Source organism: Panthera uncia, assembly GCF_023721935.1.
Source record: "Panthera uncia isolate 11264 chromosome C1 unlocalized genomic scaffold, Puncia_PCG_1.0 HiC_scaffold_3, whole genome shotgun sequence".
Taxonomy (NCBI): domain Eukaryota; kingdom Metazoa; phylum Chordata; class Mammalia; order Carnivora; family Felidae; genus Panthera; species Panthera uncia.
The window spans coordinates 26,318,017-26,344,243 of NW_026057584.1; the positions used below are offsets into that span (position 1 = coordinate 26,318,017).

A 26,227-nucleotide genomic window follows, 5' to 3' on the forward strand; every position below is an offset into this window, starting at 1 on the left:
AAAGTTCTTTTACATGTAAGCCTGTCATAGATTTTCAGGGATTTCCTTTTTTAATTTTTTTTTTTTTTTTTTTTTTTTAGACTTTAAAGGATTTTGCACATAGGGAAGTATTAAAATAGGCTGTGGAGGCTCCTGGATGGTTCAGTCGGTTAAGCTTCCAACTCTAGATTTCAGTTCAGGTCCTGACCTCACCGTTCAACTTGTGACATTGACCCCCTAGTTGGGCTCCATGCTGACAGCATGGAGCATGCTTGGGATTCTCTTCCTCTCTCTCTGCCCCTCCCCTGCTCGCTCTCTCTCTCTCTCTCTCAAAATAAATAAACCTTAAAAAATAAAATAAAACAGGCTGTGAATTAAAGTAACAGTTTATCCATCACTCAGTAATTTCAGAAAAACCCTATTCTTCCCTTGATAGTCCAAAGGAAAACAAATTGGTGACTACATTTCTATTATTTAAAATACAGTGTTTCTATTATAAAACATAGCATTCTTTTTTAAATTCTATTCTAATTATTTAAATTTGAGATATTCCATATTCTTAGGTAAAATATGTTCAGGTTCTCCTGACTGTCTTGTATATAAAAAATGAGTACCAGCAGCTAATGTAGGTAATGATTGAATCCTTGGTGTGGGGTAGCGAAGGAAAGAACTAATAAAATACTTCTCCTGAACCTATGTGGGTAATATAGTCAAGTAGATCATGCCACTTCAGGATATAAGGAGACTGATAACTATGGGTCAGATGTGATAAGTGAATTATTGCTAATATGAGACTTTAAATCACTCTTAGCTATAATATGTGGAGAGGAATAGTGACCTTCCCCAAATTGGGGAATGCTTTTATATCAGACCAAAAGAAAATGGCTAATAAATCTATATCTTTAAATAACAATATGCAACAATTAGAATACAAATATGTGTACTTACACATACATACTTATACATGTATGTATATATATGTATATGCTCTTATATATCTTATATATCTGATATATGCTTTTGTAAAACCCCAAACTAGCTAGTGGGTTTTTGGGGGGTTTTTTGTTTGTTTATTTTGGTTTATTTTGTTGTTGTTGTTTACTAACTAATAACTACTCTTTCATTAAATATCTCACAAGTTAAAAGAACTGAAGTGAAGATGGTACATTGTTTAATCTTATGCTTCTTAATATGAGAATCTAGCTTCATCAACTGAGGAACCCAAAGACAGAAAAGGAAAAACTTTCAAGTTACCCACCAAAATTCACACAGTATTAGTAATTAAAGTCCTTCTCTCTCTCCTTATTTGTCTGGCCACTTAGATTAAAAATATACCTTATCTCCCTAATATGGATTAAAAAAAATCAGGTGATAAATAACTAGGCTTTACGCCATTTAAGAAGTAAAATGGATAAGTGTCTACTTTGATTGACTGTTATTTCATTATTAGAAAAGCTCTTTTGCAAGAAGGTAAAACTTACATCCTGTTTAATTTTTTTTCATTATAGAAAGAAAATTAAATTATAGGAAGTAGTTTTGAATTATTTTTCTTTAATATGCGGTTCCTTACAATTACAAAAAGAGAAGGAGAGAGAGATAGAGAGAGTGAGGGAGGCAGAGTTTGTGCTCCCTAGAAGGGAAAGCTTTTAATATTTGATGGGCTCTCCTTTTACATCTGCTTTTTATTTTTAAACACCACCACCTCTTTGCTGACCAACAATTTCTTGCAAATTATGGCAAGGGGGGCGGAGCATGAGCAAAGGAGCAGGGTGAAAGTTAGTGATACTCCCTGCCAAAGTTCCAAGTTGAAATCAAATCCTTCGGTAAAGTTTCTTGGGCATGAAAAAAAAAAAAAAAAGATTTACAACTTCAGCAGAATTGTAATTCTACCAAGAAAAAGTATCAGTCAATCTACTTTACTGTCACCAAAGGATCTGAAGCTGGCTTTGTCATACTTCTTTCTCCTTTATATATGGAGGTGGGGGGAAAAAAAAAAAAAAGCAAGAGGAGTTTAAAAAAAATTGATGAAGCCCTGACCCTTTAGATTCCATTTATAGTCTGAGCCTGAATGCCATCCCCCTTGACTAGCGAACCGTCCAATCCAGCCGCATGTGTCAAGATTCTATTAGGCACTTAGTGAAATATATATGCATGCCCTTATACCATTTAACACTCTGGGTCCACCTTCAAGACACTGGGCTGTGGATCAACTGAAGCACCACTCCTCTTCCAAGAATCATTTTGACAGGTTCTTTTGGAGGTGCTCCTTTTTTTTTAACCTATCCTTTTAAACAAAATGGCACCAAAGAAGGACGTGAAGAAACCTGCTGCCGCCCCAGCCCCTGCCCCGGCACCTGCACCTGCACCTGCGCCTGCCCCAGCCAAACCCAAAGAAGAAAAAATTGACCTCTCTGCCATTAAGGTAACTAAAAGGGGTGAAATGTTTGGTCACTGAAACATCTTTCAACAGTAGGAAACTCTAGGAACTTGCAAAGGGGCATATTTTTCATTGAGAGAAGTGGCGTTACCACACAGACTGGTAGATTTGGGGAGAAAAGAATCCAAATTAAAAATAAATAAACTCTGTCATTACTATGAATGTGATATTGCCTATGGAGCCTGTATTTTGCTCCAGTTTTTGTTCTCTGGTTTTCTTTTTTCCCTAAATGGTCAAAGTGCAATTTAGGGACAAAATGTGTGAGTGTGAAAAGGTGTTTCGCAAATACTTAAACCAGTGTTTTATTTTGTTCTGTTTTGTTTTAAACAAAATCTCTGTGGAAACTGGATCCCTTACCTTAATGCTACATCAAAAGAAATTTTTAGCCCCGACTTGTTTCCAAAAGTTTTAAAACAGCTGATGACCCAGTTGTCCTGGGCGTATTTATTTGACAGCTGCTTTATTTCTTCTGAAAAACAGAGGATTTTTGCAATTCAAGTTAATTCCCCCTTCAGCTTTGCTTAATAAAATTTGATACAACACCAAATTAGATCTCAGTGCAGACAATTATGCACTCAAGTGTTTCAGTGACTATAACTGTCATCTTGTTTATTTATATATAGTATTTAATTCAGAATGTGTGAGTTGCTTCTAAATGAAACTAACCCCCAAAATACTATAAAACTTGGTTATATGGCTTTTAGCTTATGTCTTTGAGCTCTTGCATACTGATCTTCAACTAAGGAGAATGTGATTGATTTTTGTGTCGACACTTTGCTGTGATCAAAGTTCTCAGTTGCCACAGATTATCTGCTTTTGGGAAAATGACGCTGTGCATGTATGTGCCTGTTACCTCTCAGTGCTGTGATCCATCAAATGTGCTCCTTCTCCTCATTCACTGGGGCTTGACTGGTCTGAATGACAGTTTGAAATCTTTTAGGAACTCTGCCTTATATGGAAAACTAATGGGCAAAAGGTCCTATTAGGTGATCTTTTCTCTTAAGCCAAAAGTTCTGTACATAATAAATCTAAATTTTGCTAATTTAATACTGTTTACCTGTAATGACCAAGCTGACCTATAAATAAACATTTCATTGACTATTTTAGTATAATCATAGATTTAAAAAAATACTCCCCACATAAATATTGAATTGGATCATCCTCAGATCTATGTGATGACATTAAATAAATACATTCATAATTTTTATAGCATTCTGGTTAAACATGAAATTATATGTTCCAAAGTAGGAGTGGATTAATACAAATATTTTATCTTGAGTTTTTAGTTACCTAAAGCCATATTTGAAAAAAGTTGGTCAGAGAATCTAATACTGGTTAGGAACTCTTCTTAATGAATATCCACTTAGGAGGAGAAATGCATGTCAGATTTTCTGATAAATGGTGTTCTGCCTAAAGGACTGCGTATAGTTCATTAAGAAAAAACCAAATTTTTCATCTCCAGCAATTCTAGTTAATGTATCTTTATAGATGCACACTGACTACATTATACAATGAACGTGATTATGGCCACTACAAGAATCCTAATCATCCGTATTATTTGACTCTCCATTCCATACTAAGACTAGAGATATGAATCAGTGTCAAAGCTATTCCACTATATTTGTTGTGATTTATAAGACAATGTTACCTCTTTGTATCCAGTATTACAAATATCTGTGGGGGGATAGAGGATGTGCCTTCTTAAGAAGAAAACAAAATATCCCACTAATGAAGGCAAGCATTAATTCTCTTCCCTGAAGAAATACCAATAACACTGATTGATGATTGATTGATTGATTGACCGATTGATTAAAAATTTAGTTTGGCAGTAAGTGTCTAAGGAAAGACAAAACATCACTTTTTTAAATCCAGAGATTGAACTGATTGTCCACAGCACAGAAGTGACGCTGTTTTGAATCTTGAAGGTTTATCCTTTCATCTATATGTTGAATTCATGCTAGGGTGGCTAATGTAGCTAGCACAACTAAGCAAAAGAAGAAAACAATCTTAGGGCGTCTCTGCAGTGATGAGGTATGTAACATCTTCACTAGTTCATTGCAGAACGAGAGACGCGATGGATCCTGATAAGGGACGCAAACTAAAATGGAGCAGTTAAATGCATCTAGAAGAAACAGGAGGAATTTAACCTTTATATTTCTTTCAGAGGGCCTATTCTTAATAAAGAGAGAGAAAGGGAGAAGGATAAGACTGAAAGTAACATGTTTTTGTAAAGGAATTTAAAGGCCTTCAATGATTTGCATTCATCACTATGAAACCAGTGCACACTTATAGGTATTATAGTCAAAGAATGGACTACATCTTGAGAAGTATATAAAATTTAATTTCATCCCAGTAGGTAACAAGGCAAATTAAAATGTACATTAAAACATTTCATATTATGATGCTTTTAATCACCTAACGATATTTCTAGATATATTACCTCATATAAGTTATAAACTTTTTTCAGGCAGAGAAAATGAACTCTAAAGAAATTAATAGAGCTGTTATATGTGTTCATTAACTTTCTGAAAACTCGATAAAGAACAAAACTTAATTGGATTTTAAACTTTCTTTCATAAATCATATAATATTAGAAATCCAGCTGTCCTTGAGACTTTGAGTAATGCTAAAGTTTAAGTAACTATCTCTGTAGTATTATAGGCATGGCAACAGTAATATTTAATTCTTCACTACTATTCCCAGCTACTATGTTCTGCCTTATAATATACCATCTTTAACAGCTATGTATTTAAGTCCCCATAAACTCTGAACAATCTTTAATATTGTTAATTAGTTTTATCAATTTCTTTAATGTGCTTTGCAACCTGATTTCCTAGTTTGTTGGTTATTTAGAACATTTGTTCAGTTGTTCTGACATAAAACCTCTGATATTCACTGAGGGAATGCTTACCTGATGTCCTATGACCATGGATTTTCCAGGAGTGTCCTTTTCAAAAACACAAAGACAGCTGATATTTGAACACTAAAGTTACTTTCCTGGATGGTTCTAAACACTCTTTGCCTTCGGAGAGCTGACACTTCCAGCGACAATGCCCGACTAAAGAACACTGTCTGACAGACTCTCAAGTGTAGGAATTAAAACCCCCCATGAGCATAGTTGCAGGCGCAAACACAAGAATTAACACCTGCTGCCCAACACTTCAGCCAAGTGTTGAAATAATGAAAAGAAAATAAATAATGAGATGACTATGTGCCTAGATTTTAAAAGATCATGTGTAAATAAATTTTTTGCACGATGCATGCCGCAGCTGATATGTCAGGATTGCTATGAGGATATAAGACTTTGAATGATGTCTGTCCTTGTGCTGTTTAAGTTTTAATTCTCACTGTTTTCACTGTAATTCAATCAGGTCATCTCTGCCTAGACGCTGCAGGTGGTATTTACAAAAAGTGGTAAAGGTACAGAATGCATTGACAGAAACTTATCAAATAACAAATCTAAATGATTCAACACACACTTGGGGAGATTTAAACTTTCAATTTAATGGTAATGTAGGAATACAGCATTCCCAATAAATGCATGTATTTACTGACGGGTATTTAATGGAGGCAAATATTATATATACACCGCATTACCTGACTGGCTCTGGTCCAGGTATAGGATTATTTGTTTTAATCTACAAATTCATTTTTCCTCAGCTCTAACAAGGCTAATACAAACCCAGTCCCATTTTGAAGAATTGTTGAGAAAATCAAATGAGGTCATGGCCCATGAAAGGCTCTGAAAACTACAAAGTTCTTTGTAATATAATAATAAATATTCATTGTGAATTAACTCCTGTGCCCTATTAGCTTATTTAATCCTCAAAATGTTATACTGGGGTGGTTTTTAGCCTTGTTTTGCAAGAAAATAAATTGAGTCTAATGAGGTTCAGTGCTACGTTCACAATCAGATAGCTAGTAGGTGGTGGAGCTAGGATTTAATCTTGCAGGCCAAGTCCAGAGTCAACTGTGGTAATTGTATCCCAAACTACTTCCTGTTCATAAAGAGTAAATTGCTGTTAAGAATACATGAAGAAGGCTTTTTTTTATTCTTAAATGTATGGGGTAGAGTGGATCTCATATTGCCCTGCACAGTCCTGTGTAGCCAGAGTTAGGGGTGATAGACACAAATCAGAGCAGGTTCACGAAGACTGTTGACCTTGGCCGTTCACTACTTTTCTGTTCTCTACAGATTTCCCCTATCTTAGCACCTGTTACTGACAGGTTGGGTGCTCTCTTTTACAGATGGAAGGTGGGAATATTAGGAACCTAGAAAGACTCCTAGTCACTTTGTTCTAGCTTCCTATAAAAAATTTGTAAATGGAACATAGATATTAAAAAAAAAAAGTCATTATGTGAGTAGATTAGTAGTTGTCAGGGATGGAGCTGGGGATGGGGTAAATGTGTAAAGGTGGTCAGAGGGTACAAGATTCCAGTTAGAAGATGAATAAGTTCTAGGGGCACCTGGGTGACTCAGTCAGTTGAGTGTCCGACTTCGGCTCAGGTCATGATCTCGTGGTTCATGGGTTTGAGCCCCGCATCAGGCTCTGTGCTGACAGCTCAGACCCTGAGCCTGCTTCAGATTTGGGTCTCCCTCTCTCTCTGCCTCTCTCTCTCTCTCTCTCTCTCTCTCTCTCTCTCTCTCTCAAAAATTAAATAAACATTAAAAACATCATTTAAAAACTTTTTTAAAAAGATGAATAAGTTCTGGGATCTAATATACAGAATAGTGACTACAGTTAATAATACCATATTGTACACTTGAAAGGTGCTAAGAGAGTAGATCTTAAAAGTTCTTACCACACACACACACACCATACACAAATTGTTTTTTAATTTTAAAAAACTATTAAATAGATGTATCAACTAACCTTACCATGGTAATCATTTTACAATATCAAAATCATCACACATCAAATCATGTTGTACACCTTACTTAAACTTACATGATGCTATGTCAGTTATATCTCAATAAAGCTGGAAAAAATAAACTATACCAAAGTATTTTTAAAATACTCTTAAATGTGAGGCACCTGAGTGGTTCAGTCGGCTAAGTGTCCGACTTCAGCTGAGGTCATGATCTCACACTCCGTGAGTTCAAGCCCCACGTCGGGCTCTGTGCTGACAGCTCAGAGCCTGGAGCCCGCTTCAGATTCTGTGTCTCCCCCTCTTTCTGACCCTCCCCTGCTCATTCTCTGTCTCTCTCTGTCTCAAAAATAAATAAAAACATTAAAAAAAGTTTTTTAAATGCTCTTAAATGTAATGAAACATATTGAATTTTAAAATAATTTTGGTTTTGTTTAATTAAGTATACACATATACCAAAACTGACCTCCAAATTTTGCCATCAGGCCAATATTCTGAGAAAAATATGGGATCTCTATTTTGTTTACAAATAGCATGATTTTAACTGTAAGGAAATATCAACCATATGTCTCTTGGAGTGATACGCAGAAATATAATACCACATGTGTAATGATTAAATCTTAACCTTAACCAGCTTGAGAAAAAGAACTAGGAAAAGAACACATATAATCAATTTCTGATTAGAAGGAATGACTGAAAACATTTATAAGGTGTCTCTAAGTTTTCTTTAGGTAATTGTAAGAATTTGTTTTTTTATCTTGACCTTTCAATAACACAAATTAATTTTTAATACAACTATAATGTAACAAATTGTGATATCAATCCATTTGCAGTGTGAATTTAACCTCAGGAGCAAATAAAAAATTATTTGAGATTACCACTAGATACCATATCAAGTTTCCACTTTTAAACATCTATGATGTACAAGAAGGGAACAGGTGAAATGGAGTGAGAAAACACTAAAGGGCATTCTGTAACTCTCCAAAATTACATTTTGAATGATATGTACCTGGATAATATCTTTGCGAAGTAAAATGCAGTTTGGAAAGGAATAGATATGTTCACCAATTAATAGTGAATAGCACTTTTAATTTTAAAGATAATGAAATCTTTGCAAGACAAGGAGACCACAAAGTGACAGTGACAAATTTAGACTCTTGACATTCTAATGTTGCAAATGAATCCCCTGGCAAGTTGTCTTTAGAAGTCGTTCCATAATTACCCAGCATTAAGCACCATCTGACTCATGGAAATTATGGAAAGGATTATATTTAGTCTGCTGATACTACACTTTCTTCTGCTTCTCCTCATACTGAAATACTTTTTGTATGAAAATGAGATCTATAGTTTGTTTCTATATCAACTTCTACAGTTTGTTTCTCACTCCAAATCAGAATTTGGAGGGCAAAAGTTGCAATATACAAGCTGTAGTCGCTTCAATTATATTAGTTAAAAATTCAAACTATATGGATGACAGATCCTTGTTATTCTGGCCATAAATTAATAATAGTGAATTGAAGCCAGAGGAAAAAAAAATTACCTTAGAGATAAAACCACATCTACTCAACTTAATAGTCTTTCTTCTGTTGTGGCGAGTGAAGTCTTTGTACATAGCACGTGCCTAATGGTTCAACGTCTCCTGTTTCTGAAGCATCTGACTCACTTGAACACAGTTTATGAAATTATATTTTAACTCCTCTTTATCTAAATTACTTGAAAATAATTTTGCTTAATGAGTTTTTAAGCACTAAGCCCTTTTCCATTAAAAAAGGAAGTTGAGGTTGATTCTACTAACAAAAGCATGGAAAATTCACACCAGTGCAGAACATAGCAAACCTAGAAATCATACAGAGGAAGCTGCGACCCAGATAAGTTATTTAATCAAAAGACACATGCTTTATTATAATAGAACAAAATTCTGAATGTTTCAATCCCTGTCTAGTTCCATTCCCATCATATCAAAAGACCTGAAATCTCTAAAATGGTAATGCCAATATTCATAAATCCCTGTGGTCACAAAAAGAACTTTTATTCCAGATGAGGAAAAAGCAGATACTTTAAATTTCTTAAAACACATACACCAAGAATTTTTCGAATGCTCACATTTTTTAAATAAAAAGAGGAAGGAAGGAACAAAAACACGACTTGGATTGTTAATAAATTGCATATAAATAAATGTACAAAGTAGAGAAGGTACAACTCTTAAAAAATCTTAAATTTATCAGTTATTAACCATAGGTAAGCTGAAGAAGTATAGACTTAGGCCACATGTTTAAATTTTTATTAAAATTCACCTAGGCCTCTCATTAAGTCTTGTAGATCTGAATTGTGTTATCTTACAAATTCAGCCTTTGCTCCAATGTGACTGAATTCAGTTGACTAGTCCACACTTTCTGAGCATAGAATTACTTATTTCTCCTTCTGTTCAGATCAATGTATCCAATATAGCCATCTACTCTCTCTTATGTTGGACAGCCTGGACTGGTACTGTATTCTCATTGTTCTTAATTTCTCCCTTTTATTTCATATTATAGTCACCAGCCTAAGTATATCCTTTGTTGAGGTAAAATAAAAAATGAAATGAAAAATATGCATTTCCTTTAAATCAAATAAGTTACTCTGAGGCACAAAATTCTAATTTCCAAAACAGTATTTCTGCTGCCTTTTTATGGTGATTCACGGTAACTCTGTGAGATTAGAATGAAAAATAATAATCTAAGTTTTTCTTAGGTTTTGCATACATTCTAGGTCTTTAAATGCCTCTCTGCCAGGCATTAAATCAGAGAACATGCAGCAATGTTTTCTTGCTTGAAAACTGGCCCTGCTTAGATTAACTTCTTTACTTAGCCTTACCAGTCATTAGCCTCATTATGTCTTGCAGGGAAGATGAAGGCTGTTTAAAGACCATAGTCTATGTTCCTTCCTAGGGCATTTTCTCTCAGTATTCAACGTCACGGATCTCCCAGATCATCCTTAATTATAGCTCTTCTTGATATACTAAAGCTTAACATACAACAATTTCAGAGCCTGTTTGATTAAATTCATCTTAATATTTCCCCTATAAATTAATTCCTTCTATACACTAGAAGCTTTATTTTGTCTTTAATCAGTTAAACGAACATCACGAGTACTTTTCAAAGTGAGAAAACATCTGTAAACATTGCAATAAAAATCCTTTTCACCACCAGTCCCTTGTAAACTACTACTTACTTAAATCCAGTTCTAAAGAGCACAGGAGTCACAAAAATATGGCATATAGCTGTTGTACTAACAGTCTAATATAGGTATGTAGGCTAAGATGGAAAAGCAAATTGAGGGTTGGCAAATTAGAATTCCTAAGCATAAACATTTACATAAAATCTAAGGAAAGACTGTGGAAATATAAAGGCACATACATCAATAATTCAAAATGAGCATGCCTTGTATGTGCTTGGCATTTCTAGGTGCTGGACCTATACCCCTGAAGAAGAACATATCACCTTCTATAGAATGTAAGCTCTTTGAAGGAGATGATGAAATCTCCTCCCTCATGGAATATAATATTCTAGAGGAGAAACTAATGTTTGAGGTTGGAACTTACTGTGCATATGCTCTAATGATTTTAATTTATAGAAAATCTGTTGAACAACTAATACAGACAAGGTATTTTATAGAGCTATGGGAAATGAGTTATAAAAATAAGACAGAGGAAGCACTCTAGGGGGAAAAAATTGGGGTGGGCCCATGCCCAGTTTGCATCATGGACAAAGGTAAATGGCTTTCACTAATGGCCTGGACTTTCCAGAAGTTTACAACCAGGAAGGTTAAACATCTTTCAGTGGGAAGAAAGGAGCTGAGTAAATAGAGAGAAAAGATTCTTTCAAGAGGAGATTTTATCAGGGCTTTGAAGAATAGTTAATTTCTAAGAAACAGAGATGAGAGGAGAGGATTCCAGGTAGAATGGACTTAAATCTAATTTTTTAAAACAAACCAAATGATGACAAAGCAAACGGAGGCCAAAATCAGCTGACATTTTGTATTAATATCATGTCTTTGTTCAAAGAACTGATTACTTCATCATTCCAACACCAAGAAAGAGATGCAAAGGAAACTTTTCATCATTTGTAGAAGTGTACCAGAGAATAAGTAGCAGTTCCCATTTATTCTATGGCCACAGCGTTCAGGTCTTTTAACTTTTAAATTGTAGTTTATTCTCTAGGCTAGAATACACTGTCGCTTTTCTGCTGTTATCAATAACTTGCTTAAATGTTTACTTTGATTCTCAATAGGTACAAAAAAATCTAAGCTCTCATCCTTTATGTAGTAAAGTTATATAGAGAAAGTAGAGTAAAATTGTCTGACAACCGCCTGCCACTTCTATTTTAATAATAGTAAACGTTTACATAATATTGAAGTGGTTAGGAATAGCTTAATCATAGTATAAATACAACTTTAAGAATTATTTTCCAGTGTACTCCACAAGTATTATACAAATTGACCATATTTTGTATGTATCCAAGGACACATTTTTCTGCTCAAAAATAAACCTCGCCAATAAGCATTATGTAGGGCAAATGATAGGCATTCTGTAGGGCAACTTTGATGGATTTATTTTTCATTATTTGTAGTTTTTAGTTCTACTAAAGATATATACTAGTTTTCAATGTTAGCCATAGGGCAATTTCAATTTAACGACACAATACATAAATATAATTATAAGACTAAAAAGAACACAAAGAAATATGGTCTGCTCTCATGGCTTTAATTTGGGCATCAAAAACCATGAGGCTCCAAATTACACACTTATCAAAGGTTAGAAATTTCCACCTTTGTCCCTCCCTTCCATTTCCTCCTAATAATCCAAAGCATCTAAGATTTTCTATTAACTTCCATTTCTCATAAATTCTCAAAATGTCTATTTATTAAAATACATTTTATTGGGTACTAATATTTTTTAAATTATGTTTTCAGTCCTCACTTTGGGACTTAACACCCTATGAAATTTGTTTCACTACTTGTGAATTTGGGACAAAAAGTGATATGCATTTAATATTTGATTTCTTCCTAAATGTTTTGAAGTAAAGCCACAAAGGATTCTTCTGTCTAGTGAATGGAGACTTCATGCTTTTTGTGACCATTCCCTTAAAAATAGTTGCTGAGACAATACTTAAATCAAAATTTATCTCCAACATTCTTTGCACATATAAGCTGCTTTAGGTATGTAGAAAACTGATAAACATGTCTGAATGTATGTGGACATTCTAGGACTGATCTTTCCTAAGGACCACTTTTCACAGTATCATTCCAAGAATCGAGTTCCTTCCTATTTTCAGGTAAGCTGCCATGAAAACCCACTACCAGCCAATCCCTTAGATACCTTTAAAATCCTAAAGTGCCAACTGGCACTTTACAGCCCCTGCTTTGGGTTTTTCTGGTTCTCAGTCTGGACTCTGAGGATGGAGGAAATACCCATTTTACTGTACAAAAACTAAGGGAGAATGGTGAAAATGGAGCTTTGAACTATCCTGGCTTAGATAAACTCTATACATCCGAGAACACAACTTGCAAAAGAGTGGTCTTTAGTTAGAGATTTCAAGAACTGACCACACCTTCACTTGGCTGAACTCTAAGAAACACGAAGAATGTGCATGGCCTTTTCAAGTCTTCTGAACTTTACCACCAAGGACAGAGCTCCGCAGGCTCTTCCTTCTATAGTAATTGCCATTTGAAACCCCAACCCAGTCCCATCCAATAAATTCCATTAAATATCAAAACTTGCTGATGCAAAGTTTGCAAAGTCCATAATTCAACGAGAGAAGGGGTCAGCCTGAGTGTTCAAGAAATTCTAAGCTCCTCTGCCACTGAACAAGTAAGAAGCTTCTTAAAGGAAGAGGCTCCAAGAGAACATCTCAGGGATAAAGACCATAAAAGTACTGACAGGCTTCGTCTCATTATGGCTGTCCACTCCTAGGTTCTAGTTTCCTAAAAATAGCCCTCAGGGTACAGAGCCCTCCTTCCCTTTGCCCTAAGAAAGCTAAAGAACTCTCCAAGGGGAGTGGCCACGTCTCTCTGAAACCTGATGCTAGCTGTGAGGTCACAGCTTCCCCAGAAATAAAAGGCAGCCTCGGCAAGCAGGCCCCACTCAGGGACTGGAGCGGCCCTCAACTCACTCTTCAGCTTTGCCGCTGTTCCTCAGCCCAGAAGTTCTGCCATGGTGGGTCCTGTGAGAAAACTCTTTGTCCTTTATAGGAGGATATAGCCGTGGATATGACCTTACTGAATAGAAAGGCAGTAAAGGAGCAGAACTAAGGAAAGAACATTCAGTATAAGTCTGTAGAATCTACTTTTGCTTTTGTTGAGGTGGGGTGAGGATAGATGAATTCGAGCTATTATGCTAACTGAAAAAGAACATCTTACTCCCCAAAGCAGTACTTTATGCTTCACTAACTTTTGTTATATGACATAAGGTTTATTATATCTAAACATGGGGGAAAGGAAATTGCTACTATAGCAAAATACTATACTTTTAAAAACAGTCTGATGAAGACAGCTAAAATAAGTAAGCTATTTCCGACCCATCAGACACATGGTCGAGCAAAAACCTCCTAGTTAAATAGAAGAAAGACTTAAGGTGATCTTTTTAATGCAGTGTATCTCTATTTCTTAATTCAGTGTATCTGTGTTAGACATATTTTAAATACATCACAGACTATTATGTTATTCCAGGAAGTATTTGACTTAGCATTTGTTAAATCATTGATTCATTGATTAAGATGCAGAGAGATATTCCCTAATTATCTTTTGCAAAAGCTTATTTTTCCTAGATTCCAAAGTATCCTAAGGCCACCTCTTATTCTATGACACCTACATATCTTCCTAGAAATCTCAGAACAGAGAGCACTCATGCTTCTGTCAATGCATTTGAAAGAGTACTATTGTTTCTTTCTTTCTCCCTCTCTCGACACTGCAGTCCTTCAGTGCCGACCAGATTGCTGGTAAGTGAATTGAGCTTCTCTACTCCAGATGTAGGCAGAGCACTGCCTGGTTTCTGAAATATCCCTTATCTCTAAGGCATGTTACTGCGTGGCTCAACCTGTTTGTGTCCAAGCTATGCCTGACCTCTGAAAAGTAGGCTTGCTTTTGGAGCTTACTTTGAAGAATACTCAGGGAATGAGCTTGGATACACTTAAAAATAAGGACATTTTTGTTTGGTTAAAATATTCTTTGTGGTTAATTTCTTTCTAACAGATCGAGTTCTCTAAGGCACAGCAGGATGGTAAGTTTAAAAGATACAGTTGTTAATGTGTGCACACTCATAAAGATGGCATGTGAGAAAACCAACTCCCCTGAGATGAGATCAGCTCTTCCTAATTATCCCCACTGGTGTAGCCACTCTAAATATAAATGCTCTCAATCACTCTAAATAGAAGTTTTCTCAACTTGAACCTCTTGCTTATAATCAGTAATCAAAGGTTTATGCAAACAAAAGATAGACACCATAAAATAGGTCCTTGCAATCACTGTTCTAAGTAAAACCATTTTGATAGAGTAGCCAATACCATAGATAAACCCCCAAAAAGTTGTAGATTTTGAAAGGCTAATCTGTTCATCAAATTCCTGAAGACAGATTTGAGAGGTCTGAATTGTTCCATTTAGAAAATAATATTGATTGTGAACCTGCCCAATTACCAAACCTACGTAATTTCAATGGGCATCACAGTGAGTTGAGAGAAACAAGTGAAGTGGATACAGAATAAAAGTGAATTCAGAGACAGAGAAGGAGGAAAAGTTTATCATAAAACTGTGCAAGAAACATTAGACATCTCCTGGTCTGTCTTTAGAGAGCTGATAGGACTTGTTCAATGACACAAAATATTAGTAACAGGCCCAAACTCTGGTATTAGTTTAAACTAATTAGAAATTTATTTCACAAAAAGTTACTAACTAGAAGATTTCAAATTTTTAAAATTCAAGAGAAGCTGAGTACTTTCCCTAACATTTCCTTCAGGTCTTTGGACCCAAGAGATCCCATGTCCCACGAAGTTTGTTTTTTCACTAGAAGCGTAGGAGAGAATGTTTTATGGACTGAAAGTGTCACAAGTTCAAACAAACTGACACAGAAATTACATCTAAAGAAGTGAGGGAGAGAAAAACTTTAGTTATATGATAGCATACATAAATAATTATAATTATAGGTGTTTAATAAGAAACTATTCAAATACTTGGTTCTGTACCTAAGAAATGCCACATTTTTCAGTCTGTTTCAATGCCTAGAATATTTCATGTCTGGACGTCAATTAAGAAAAAAAAAGGATATTTGCTGTAGTAAAAACTCACATGTATCTACATCATGGTTGATGATCTCATGTCAACAGATCAGGTGATTCAATGACTCAGAACTCAAGAGTATTTGAAATTATACTACAAAGGACTATTTTTTTCTTATTGAAAAAAAATGGTAATCTTACTATATTTTGTTTGAATTTTAATGCATTTTTAACGAGTGATGCTGCTACATTATCAGCTACTGCATCCCAGTCCTCTCAAATATCCAATTTACGGTGTCACTTTGGCTGCCAAACTATGGTGGGACTAAGCAACAGAAGACTTACTGTTGGCCAGAAGGACAGAAGGACTTACTGTTGACCATTAAACCTATAACTACATATATGAAAGAAGTTTTAGATATAAAAGTTCAGGAAGCATTGGTGGGGTGGACTGGTTTTCTCCTTGTGCCAGGAAAGCGAATGTAAGCTCTTAAAATTTCAATGGAAATACAATGCTTGTGGAAATGAATGAAAACTTCTTTGGTTTCCTTCCTTGTTCAATGATTAAAGAGTTTTGGTCATGGCTGCTCCATTTGAATGTATCACAGGTTGGAAGAAAAGGGAAAAAAAAGGAACATGATTGCATTCTAAAGGTCTAAGTCCTGTGATGTCCAGTGGAGTTGCCACTTAGCCACATGTGGCCATTTAAACCTGAATTTTAATTAATTAAAAATAAAAGCATTTAAGCAGCTATTTTCTCAGTTGCACTACTCATATTAGTGCTCAGGGGCCACACAGGGCTTTGGGGGCAGCCCAGACATAGAACATTTTGATTGTCACAAAAAAGGTTTCTAGTGTTGGTCTAGACCAGGGGCTGTCAAATTTTTTTCTTAAAGGGCCAAATTGTCAATATGTTAGGCTTTATTGGGAGTACAGAAAACAACTCCACTCCATTGTTGAGGTTTAAAAATAGCCATAAACAATACATAAAATAATGGGCTACATTCCAATCAAACTTTATTTTAAAAAACAGGTGGCCAGCCCCTAGGTAGCAGTTTGCTAATCCATATTCTAGACTCTTGAAGAGAATAAATCTTAAAAATTGGGGGTAGGAAGAGCAATATCTGTCTGTCCTTGGCATTTAAATCAACAAAGGGTTAATGTCAGAGAGATTCTATTACAGCCCATAAAATCCTATTTGTATATCAGCATCTAAGCAGGGTAATAGTGAGCCCTCCGAGCAATCTGTGCATGAAAGCATGGAGCCAGTAACAAGAATAGTTCAGTTTCACATGTCCCTTAGAAAGATGAAAAATAATATTTGACTAATAATCCTACTGTGCCTGCAGCGTGCTTTTTAGGTTAAGGGAATGGTCTGAGATAGTCAAATTGCATAGAATCTGAAGGGAAACCTTTAGCCAAGAATGGTGACATGATCTATAGTTGATTGTGAATATGTCTGGTAAAACCTTCCATCAAGGGATGGAGGGATGATAAAATAGGGCATTTTGCTGAGTAATCTATCTAGATGGCATCTTTTGATCTAAGGCCATTAATGGTCTAAAAACACTGTTTTCAGCTCATTAAAAAGTGGTTGTTTTGAGTGTTGTCGGGATTAATCCAACAAGTTGTCATCAATACTTTTGGGTTCTCCAGAAAGTCTAATTTAGTTAAGTTTAGAAAGTTTCAGTTAAAATGTCACTTCTGGCCCCTAAATCCATAGTAGTACCCTTTTCTGTCTTTTTGGCATATACTTTGTTAACATAATCCTGAAAGGCAAAAACAATTCCATCAACATAGAGTGACAAAATTTAGGTAAAGTCAGCAACAAAGTGATTGTGATAAAAATAGACAACACTTTAAAGATATGTACTTATACACACACATAAAAGTTCAAATAAAACTAGAAATATCTGAATAAAATTGGTGGAGTCTATCAATGTGAATATTCTGTTTGTGACAATATTGCCATAATTTTGCAAAATGTTACTATTGGGGGAAACTAGATAGAGTATTTAAGAGATCTCTCTGTAATTTTTTTTCCTTAACATTGCAGGTGAATTTACAATTATCTGCATAAAATTGTAATTTAAAAAAATGTGTACTTAAATTCTAAAGCCAATATGGCGACATGCTGTCATATGTATTATCTGAAAAAGAGTAAAGTTTAAACAGATTATGATAGTGATATATCCAAACAAATATTTCTCCTTCTGAATCGATTACATTGGGAGCCCATTAAAGTCATACACTACAGTGGTTAAACGACACTATTGAACTCAGAGATTTGTTTCACCTTTCTAATTTTTTTTTTCCTGAGAAATGAAGTTGCTCCTGAAGATAACTAGTCCAGGGGGGAGGCTAAGAGATTTGTCCTTCAGGAAGAGGGTTTTCTAAATAATTTGAGAAACCTGGGTTAACCTCTTATAACACAACCCTGATTGAAAATTTGTCTTCTTGAAATTTTATTAACTTTCTCAATTATGAGGAGTTCTTAAGGTTTCTCAAGACCTCAGAATTTCTTAACCCAGTCATACTTCTCAGGCAGATGAAGGAAATATGAATAAATACATCAAGGAGCTTCAATTTCCATATCTGATTAAAAACAATATATGATTTGAGGCTGGAAATGCTGCTTTAAAATAGTCCCCAAAAGAAGTGTCAGAAAGGATTGCCAATGACTGTTTGAGCTAAGAAAAGGAAGAGTTCAAAGATAACAACATAAGTGGTTGCAAAAGGTGAAAACAGAGGAGAGTGAACTGGATCCTTGATGAAATTAGGGGTAATTTATAGGTCTAAGGGAGAAAAAGTATCCTAAAGCTTCTTGCTTCTTGCAGAATTCAAGGAGGCGTTTCTCCTGTTTGACAGAACAGGTGATTCTAAGATCACCTTAAGCCAGGTCGGTGATGTCCTTCGGGCTCTGGGCACAAATCCCACCAATGCAGAAGTCAAGAAGGTTCTGGGAAACCCCAGCAATGAAGGTAACCGTGTTTTCCCAAGAAGTTGGGAAGCAAGATTGTGTGTGCATGCACACACGCACACACGCACACACACACACACACACACACACACACACACACACACCACAAGGAGGGGGGAGGGGAGAGACACAGAAAGGGAACTTTATTGAGAAATAAGATCCATAGAATAGAGCTTAACTTGTTCTTGATGGTAAATGTGCTTCTTGTCTGTCTAGAATCTCAGTTTTTCCTCATAAAATAAGTGAACCTTCCTTTGAGAATTTGCAAGCATGATAAAATTTCATGCCAATGAAAAGAAATAAAATCTAATGCTAACATTGTCATCATCATCATCCCATCTAATGCTCATAATTTAAAGGTTAATGAATAAAATCATATCCAAATCTGCACATTTTTTCCAAACCTTCAAAGGCAAAAATACATTTTGACAAAGATGTTTAACATGGCCAAAACACAATACATTTTGTGAACAACTCAGCAAATTGCAATGGCACACTTCTAGAAAAGATCTACTCTGATAAGAGCTGTAGAAATAAAATCACAGTGCTTTCAAGAGGTTGACAATGCCTGCTGACTTTGCCCAGTGCTCAGTCTCTTGACACCCTGCTCTGTGCCATTTTAAAAGAAACTCACCTCTCCTAATTAAGAATAGACAGGATGTCATTTTAATAAGAGTATTTTCTATTCCCAAAGAATCACAAGAGGACTTAAAAATTGAAGCCAAAATGTACATTCAGTCCCCCAAAGTAAATCCCAGGACAAAAGACAGTAGATATTTAAGTGGCAAATTGCAGACATCATTTGCTTGATATGGTCATCCAGTTATTAGTCTGGAACAAAAATATTTTTTTAATTCCAAAGATTCATGGCACAGTGTAATAGTCTATTGGAGAATAGCACACTGAACAAAAAAGATGAGAAAAAAACTGAAATTTTTTCAAGTAGATATTTGAGCTGTTTATCTTTGCCATGAGGGGGAAAGAAGGAGGGGAGAACAAGTAATCTCATTTTCCCCTTGATAACTGAAAAGACTATTTTCCTTTTATACCAAAGCGGGGGAAGTGGAGCTTGAATTTATGCAAACGGACTTCTAAATCACTCCACTGGAATTTTTCTCAAACTTCACTTTCTTTAGAGGAAAATGTCTAGGTAAATCATTCAAAAGGTAGCTGAGAGCATGAGATAAAGTGAGAAAATGATAAGCCAAATCTTACTTTGTAAACGCCATTTTGTAAATTACCAAACATCTATCTTTAACAGCATTATTAGGTAAATAAATGTTCATTTATTCAATGTTCAGATGTGGTCTTTTCAATATCGTTCAATTTCCATTCTATGAGGAAGGACTAATAAAAGGGAATTTTGACTTTAGGGCTACATAACTTTGTCCATTCACATACATCTGGATAGTCTGTTTTATACTTTTGTTGTAAATGCGATTTACCTTGTTTGTTGTATATTTTTACATTGCTTCTTTAGTATTTGTAGAAAATATTAAATTGACAATACTAATAAAAAGCAGTTAACACTTATTCAGCACTCGGTTTGTCCCAGGTATTGTAATAAATTTCGCATGTGTTATCTCATTTAGGGCTCACACTAACACTCTGAGGAATCTCTCTTTTACAGATGAAAAAGTTGAGGTACAAAAAAGGGTGAGAAAGTTGCCCGTGATCACACAGTTATAAATGGTGGATTGGGGATAGAAGTTTAAGCACTGGGACTCCAGAACTCATGCTATCATCTATCACCAACTTTTTGTCATCAGCAATTTACTAACTGAAATTTAAGCTATATGAAGATATTTTAGATCAGCTGGAATGAACTTTCAAGTTCAATTTGTGATTCAGAGATGACATTTTATGGTAACTAATAACTCTCCAAATTGCAATTTCTTCCAGAGATGAATGCCAAGAAAATTGAGTTTGAACAATTTCTGCCCATGATGCAAGCTATTTCCAACAACAAGGACCAGGCCACATATGAAGACTTTGTTGAGGGTCTGCGTGTCTTTGACAAGGAAGGCAATGGCACAGTCATGGGTGCTGAACTCCGTCATGTTCTAGCCACATTGGGTAAGGAAAATTTATTTCAGTAGGCTTCATAGGACAGAATATATAGGAAAGAGCATGAATTAAGGAAATCAAGTTATAACAAAGTAGGTAGGGAAGAAAAGCTATTGGTAAAAAAGAATAGTCAAAAATTAATGACCATTTCTACTGGCCTCAGTGCCAACAAGTTTGTTTGGGGAAAGTGGTAACTTAAGTTACTAGTAATGAGTAACTAAAGTAAAGCATGGTAGTCCACATAGGATAGAGCTTGGATGATCAGGTATAATGTGTATTTAGGTCATTCATTAGAAACAATTCATTGACAACATACTAAGTACCAGAAGAACAGGATGGGCTTGATTTCTATCCTCTAAGAGTTTAATCATAGTCTCAAGGAACCCAAAACTGATCAGTTATGGTGAAATTCTGAAAATATTCTCTGGCCTTCTTTCTGAACAAAGAGTTTTCTTTCATCAGGTGAGAAAATGAAAGAGGAAGAAGTGGAAGCCTTGATGGCAGGTCAAGAAGACTCCAATGGCTGCATCAACTATGAAGGTACAATCTCATGTGCTTTGGTATTTACAGCAACTCTTAACTGATTGGGTTGTTGATGGACTCCTTCCAAGCTTAAAATAACTTCATCTCTGTCTTCTTTACTGAACATATACATGTTATTTATTATCAATCAATTACACAATAACTCTAAAAAGATATTCTCTAAGAATCTGCCCGTGTACATAAGATTTTTATTCCTGTGGGTTTTGACAATCCTGGGCATTGTTAAATAGCTTAAAATGTTTTCACATGTATTCTTTCTTGCTAGATCTTTACCACATTTCTGTAAGATAGACAGGGTTTATGCCAGAATAGGGTTTAATAGAATATTAAAGTTGGAGAGATCTCAAAATCTTTAACAGCAAGTAATTATGAAAATGAGGAAACTGAGGGCCAAAGAGGTTTAGTTACTCAGTGAAGGTCACACCATTAATGGAAGGGCTGGTACTAAAATTTAGTTCTTCTCCTTGTCTGGTGTTCTTCCCTTCATGGCCAACTCTCTATGCTGTGCTACCAATTTAGAGCAGCTTCACCCAAAGGGTTGGAAAAACAACACTCCACACAAAATACAGATGCAAAATAAAATTCCATGACATAATTTGTAAAATTTAAAACTTCCAAAAAAATTGAGAAACTTTTCTATCAAAAAGACTAATCTAGCCACTTTTCAATAAAGCTACGTTGATAGCTTTGATGTAAATGTCGAGATGAAGGCTAATGACTTGGGGAAAAGTAAGAACAGAAAAGCAGGGAGAAGAAGAGGGGAGGAGAGGGCAGGAGAAGAGGTAAGCAGTCAGCCAAACACATTTTCACTGACAATCTTAATTAAACACTTTTTCCCCTGCAAACAATGTTTTACGTTTGGTTATTGCCATAAATGCATTATATAAAAGAAGAATCATTCAATAAATATTGTTTGCACAAATGGTTAGTCATTTAGAAAATAAAGTCAGATCTGGATCTCATACCAGGATAAATTTCAAATGGTTCAAAAATTTAAATATAAAAGCCAAAAGCATAAAAGCCATGGACGAATTCTTTTATAACTTTTAGAGTGGGAAGGTCCTTCTAACACTGATAAAAACCCAGAAGGCATTACAAGTTTTGATAAATTCAACTACATAATTTTTTTAAATTCCATATGGCAAAAGCCACCAGAAGCAAAGCCAAAAGACAAATAGCAAGCCATTAAAAAAAGTAATCAGTATCAGAAAAAGCTCATTTTCCTAATTAAAAAAAAACTATTGCATATTAATAAAAAGACTACAACCCAATAGCAAAATTCATAAGTACATTGGAAATTCACATAAAAAGAAATTTTAAAAATCTATAAATACAATGTTAAACTTCACTAATAATAAAAGAAATGCAGATTAACAGTACAAGGAGATACCATTTTTCAATAAGCTGATTGCCAAGCATTAGAAGTGTGACAACACTTTGGGTTGAGAAGAGTGGATGGAAACAGGAAATCTCATGCATTCCCATTGGGAAGGCATATCATTAAGATACCAATATGGTTATGTAGTACTAACTATTAATTCTAGCGAATCTACATCACGGAATGTAGCTTTTAGATATGCTTGCACTTGAAACAAGTGATACATGATTATTCACTACGTTGTTGTTGGTAATAGCCAAATGTTTTAATAACTTAATGTTCACTAACGTGGTATGTATCAAATAGACTCTGGTACACTACACAATGAAATACGCCTACACAATGAAATTCCCCACAGCTCCCTCCCCACTCCCCAAATAATAAGGATACTCTGGTTTGCAGTCATTAAGTGAGAAAAGAAAAAGAAAAATAGTTTGTAGAATATGCCACCATTAGGGTGAAAAAGAGTTTCAGAAACACATATTTGTATTTTCTCATACATGCATAATACCTCCACCAATTTCACCATAAAGAGAGACACTAGATAGATGCGAGGCAGTGGTGAGGAATATTTCTTTTTTATTATAAACTCTTTCATACTTTAAAGAAACTTCTAACCATGTTAATGTACCATTTATTCCAAAAATTAAATTTACAAAGTCAGGGGAAAGGCCATGAATCCAGGATGAAGAATAGTAGACTATACCGAGCTTTAAAAAAATAAATGCTAGTATTACAGCTAAGGAAAATTAAGATTGAACTAACTTGCTAAACCTCTCTTTTATTAAACTTGATGGTTTTCTAACTCTAAACCGTCTATATTATGCCCACAGCTTTTGTCAAGCATATCATGTCTAATTAAATGGAGCTCTCAAGGTAAATATCTGTTTGCTCTTTATTATATAAGCTCTTTCTTGATGCTGTATTTTTTTTATAAATTTAACAGTTTCACTTTGTGCTATAAACATAATTAGTATTAGTTCATAATTAAGATTTATTTATATTTACCAGAAAATATCAACCCGTCGAAATGGGTTATTTGGAAATAGAGGGCTTTTGTATAAATGTGTAAGCAAAAATCTCTGAGACCTTTGCTTCCATCTATAAACCCTATCTTTGATTGTGTTGTAATTATGCAGTGAAGATTCAAACAAGCCAGAGACTAGTTCATTAATTTATCTGGAACATAACACTAATAAAAGTAGGGGCCTAAGTTCTTTGAATAATAGATGTCACTTTTAATAATTACTGCTCTAGAAAACGAGGTTATCACAGTTCAAAGTTAAGCACTTGAAACAAGGTTATTATAAGCAGGAAAAGGCTTACCTTGGAAGTGCTGGTTCATTTTGTGTTTTTTCTTCTTTTGCACTTCAGACTATTTCCTCCCCAGCTTTCTTTCTGAAAAGATGCAATCAACATCTAACTCATTTTCCCTTTTCCTTTGTAGATCAAGCATTTTTAGGACAACTGGCTGGAAACTTATTGCAATAACACCCATGACTCACTGCCCAGATCTGCGTCCCATCATTCAGAAAACAAAACGATGTGGACCGTTCTAGATGGAAGGACTCCCTGAATTTTTATATACTTCACGTTCCTCTATGAATTGTATTCATACCACACAAGCCAAGTGTCTTCCTGCTCTAGACAAGAAGGATAAAATACTCACAACCTCAAATTCAAGCACCATTCTTTATTTTCTACCATGGGTCATTGAACATCCTTAAAACACTAAATCAATAAATAATTCTGGTCAGTCGGGAACGTTCAAGTTGCATTGTGTTTTTACCTTATTCCTTAGAGAAAATAATTTTTAAATTTTCAAGTCTTTTGTTAATGTACAGAATATGGATGAATTGTAAGCTTCTAAAGAATAAATCCTTGCAGTCTGCATAGTAATCACAAATGGAATAATCATCATCAAAATATTATTGAAAATATGAAATAGGGAACTGAGGAAATTCAGGTAGGATCAGAGACATTTTAATATAAATTATCCAGGCAGTTTAAGAATGAAGCAGGTTTTTTCAGTTTTGTGTAAATCATCGTGTACATGCCTTGACTTATCACTTCTAGTGACAATCTAGCCTATTCATAAGAGAAAGTCCTACGAAGCCCTGATCCTTCTCACTGAATGTCTTCAAGGATAAAATTTAAAGTGACCTTTCCATGGTTACTTGAAAAAACCTCTCTGCATGAGACTGTTACTCAAGAACTCAAGATCCTGTCTATTTATATTCTGTCTCCAAATATGACCCCTCTACTTTGCATGCCCATGTCCCTGAATCTTGGTTCAACCTTTTAACACTTGTCCTAAATGGTAAGACTAATGATTGAAAAGTTCAGAGTGTAAACTTACTTTATAATCTCATCATGCTATCAGGTATCACTTTTTTCTTTAGAACAGAGGAAGAATTTGCAAATTAATAGTCATCTATACGTAAGAGATAAAGTGACAAATAGTTCTCCCGCTCTCTAAAGAGAGACCTGTAATATATGTGATTATAAAATCTCTGAAAAGTACCTGTCTGCCTATACATTTTTGGAAGCTGAAATTTTTGGGTGCTTCAGGTCAACATGACCTTCCACCTTTAGCAAAGGGTACCCAGAGCTCGGGGAGCCAACAGCTTCAACTCTGACCTATGCTTTTGTAGCCAAGATGATGTTGAGACATTATAATCACTCTTTTTAAAAAAAAATTTTTTTTGTTTATTTACTTTTGAGAGAGAGAGACGGAAAGAGAGAGAGAGTGAGTGGGGGAGGAGCAGAGAGACAGGGAGACATAGAATACTAAACAGGCTCCAGGCTCTGAGCTGTCAGCAGAGTCTGACATGGGGCTGGAACTCAGGAACCGTGAGATCATGACCTGAGCTGAAGTCAGACACTTAACTGACTGAGCCTCCCAGGTGCCCCTATAATCACTCTTTTAAGGAAAATTCACTATGGCCTCAAGGATCTAGGACGTTTTCCTAAGATCAGGATTCAGAAATTTTGCACAGCACTGCCTACTAGAACTTTCAGTAAATATAGAAATCTTCATGTACATTGTCCTATTTGGTAACCACTACCCACATGTGGCACCTGAGCACTTGAAATGTGTCCAGTGTGACTGAAATTAAATTTTTTATTGATATAAATAGCTACATGTGGCTCATGAATACCATACTGAACAGCACAGGTTTCAATATATATTTAATTCGGTTGTCACATCAGGCAATAAAAAGGCTCTTCAAAAATGACAAATGTCACCATGGAGAGAAGGTGGCTGGTACAAATAATCCAATCATAAAAGACTCATTTTTGTTTCGGAATATGTGACTAAATTTCACTTATTTAACATTTACACTTCTTTAATGTTTTTTAATTGGAAAAATGTGGTGTCTACAAGGTACTAAAGTTTTAGTCTCAAGCTTCCTCTTTAATGCTTTTCCCTGAAGACCTTATAAAACTGCTTTAACTCCCAGTGGAATAACATCTTGTACACTATCATGGGACTTAACCTTATTAAGTTACCATGTGTGAAATGCCCATAACTCAAGTAGTAGCAGGTGCAAAATAGAGCAGCGAGCGGGAGAGTGACAGTAATTTTTAACATCTATACCAGCTGGCAGAAACAACAGGTGCTTAATTCCTCAGTCTTTAAAAATAACTTTTGAAAGCCTGTGCTGCATAAGCAAATATTCTCAAATTTGTTTTTTTAACTACCTTCAAGTTACCTTCCTGAAAAA

General features: G+C 35.2%; 1 protein-coding gene and 1 long non-coding RNA gene across 2 annotated transcripts in view; one reads left to right on the forward strand and one right to left on the reverse strand.

The window, feature by feature from the left end:
* Positions 1-2,266: 2,266 nt before the first annotated feature.
* MYL1 (myosin light chain 1) lies at positions 2,267-24,274 on the forward strand. The gene is made up of 7 exons (XM_049614991.1): positions 2,267-2,401; positions 14,513-14,540; positions 18,369-18,512; positions 20,414-20,587; positions 21,041-21,118; positions 23,333-23,375; positions 23,947-24,274. Exons 1-6 carry the CDS (start codon positions 2,276-2,278, stop codon positions 23,359-23,361), a joined length of 579 nt encoding a protein of 192 aa, XP_049470948.1. The 5' UTR covers positions 2,267-2,275; the 3' UTR covers positions 23,362-23,375; positions 23,947-24,274.
* The window catches only part of LOC125911238 (uncharacterized), a 64,620-nt gene continuing 61,778 nt past the window's right edge, over positions 23,386-26,227 (reverse strand). Inside the window, exon 4 of the long non-coding RNA XR_007454292.1 lies at positions 23,386-23,897. This is a non-coding gene — a long non-coding RNA (uncharacterized LOC125911238). The remainder of the gene's footprint in view (positions 23,898-26,227) is intronic.

Excerpts from the sequence above, each read along its gene's own strand:
- MYL1 (XM_049614991.1), top strand. The coding sequence starts at position 2,276 with ATGGCACCAAAGAAGGACGTGAAGAAACCTGCTGCCGCCCCAGCCCCT. Across the intron at positions 18,513-20,413 it reads GGGAAACCCCAGCAATGAAG|AGATGAATGCCAAGAAAATT; the intron begins GTAACCGTGTTT and ends AATTTCTTCCAG. Across the intron at positions 21,119-23,332 it reads TGGCTGCATCAACTATGAAG|CTTTTGTCAAGCATATCATG; the intron begins GTACAATCTCAT and ends TTATGCCCACAG.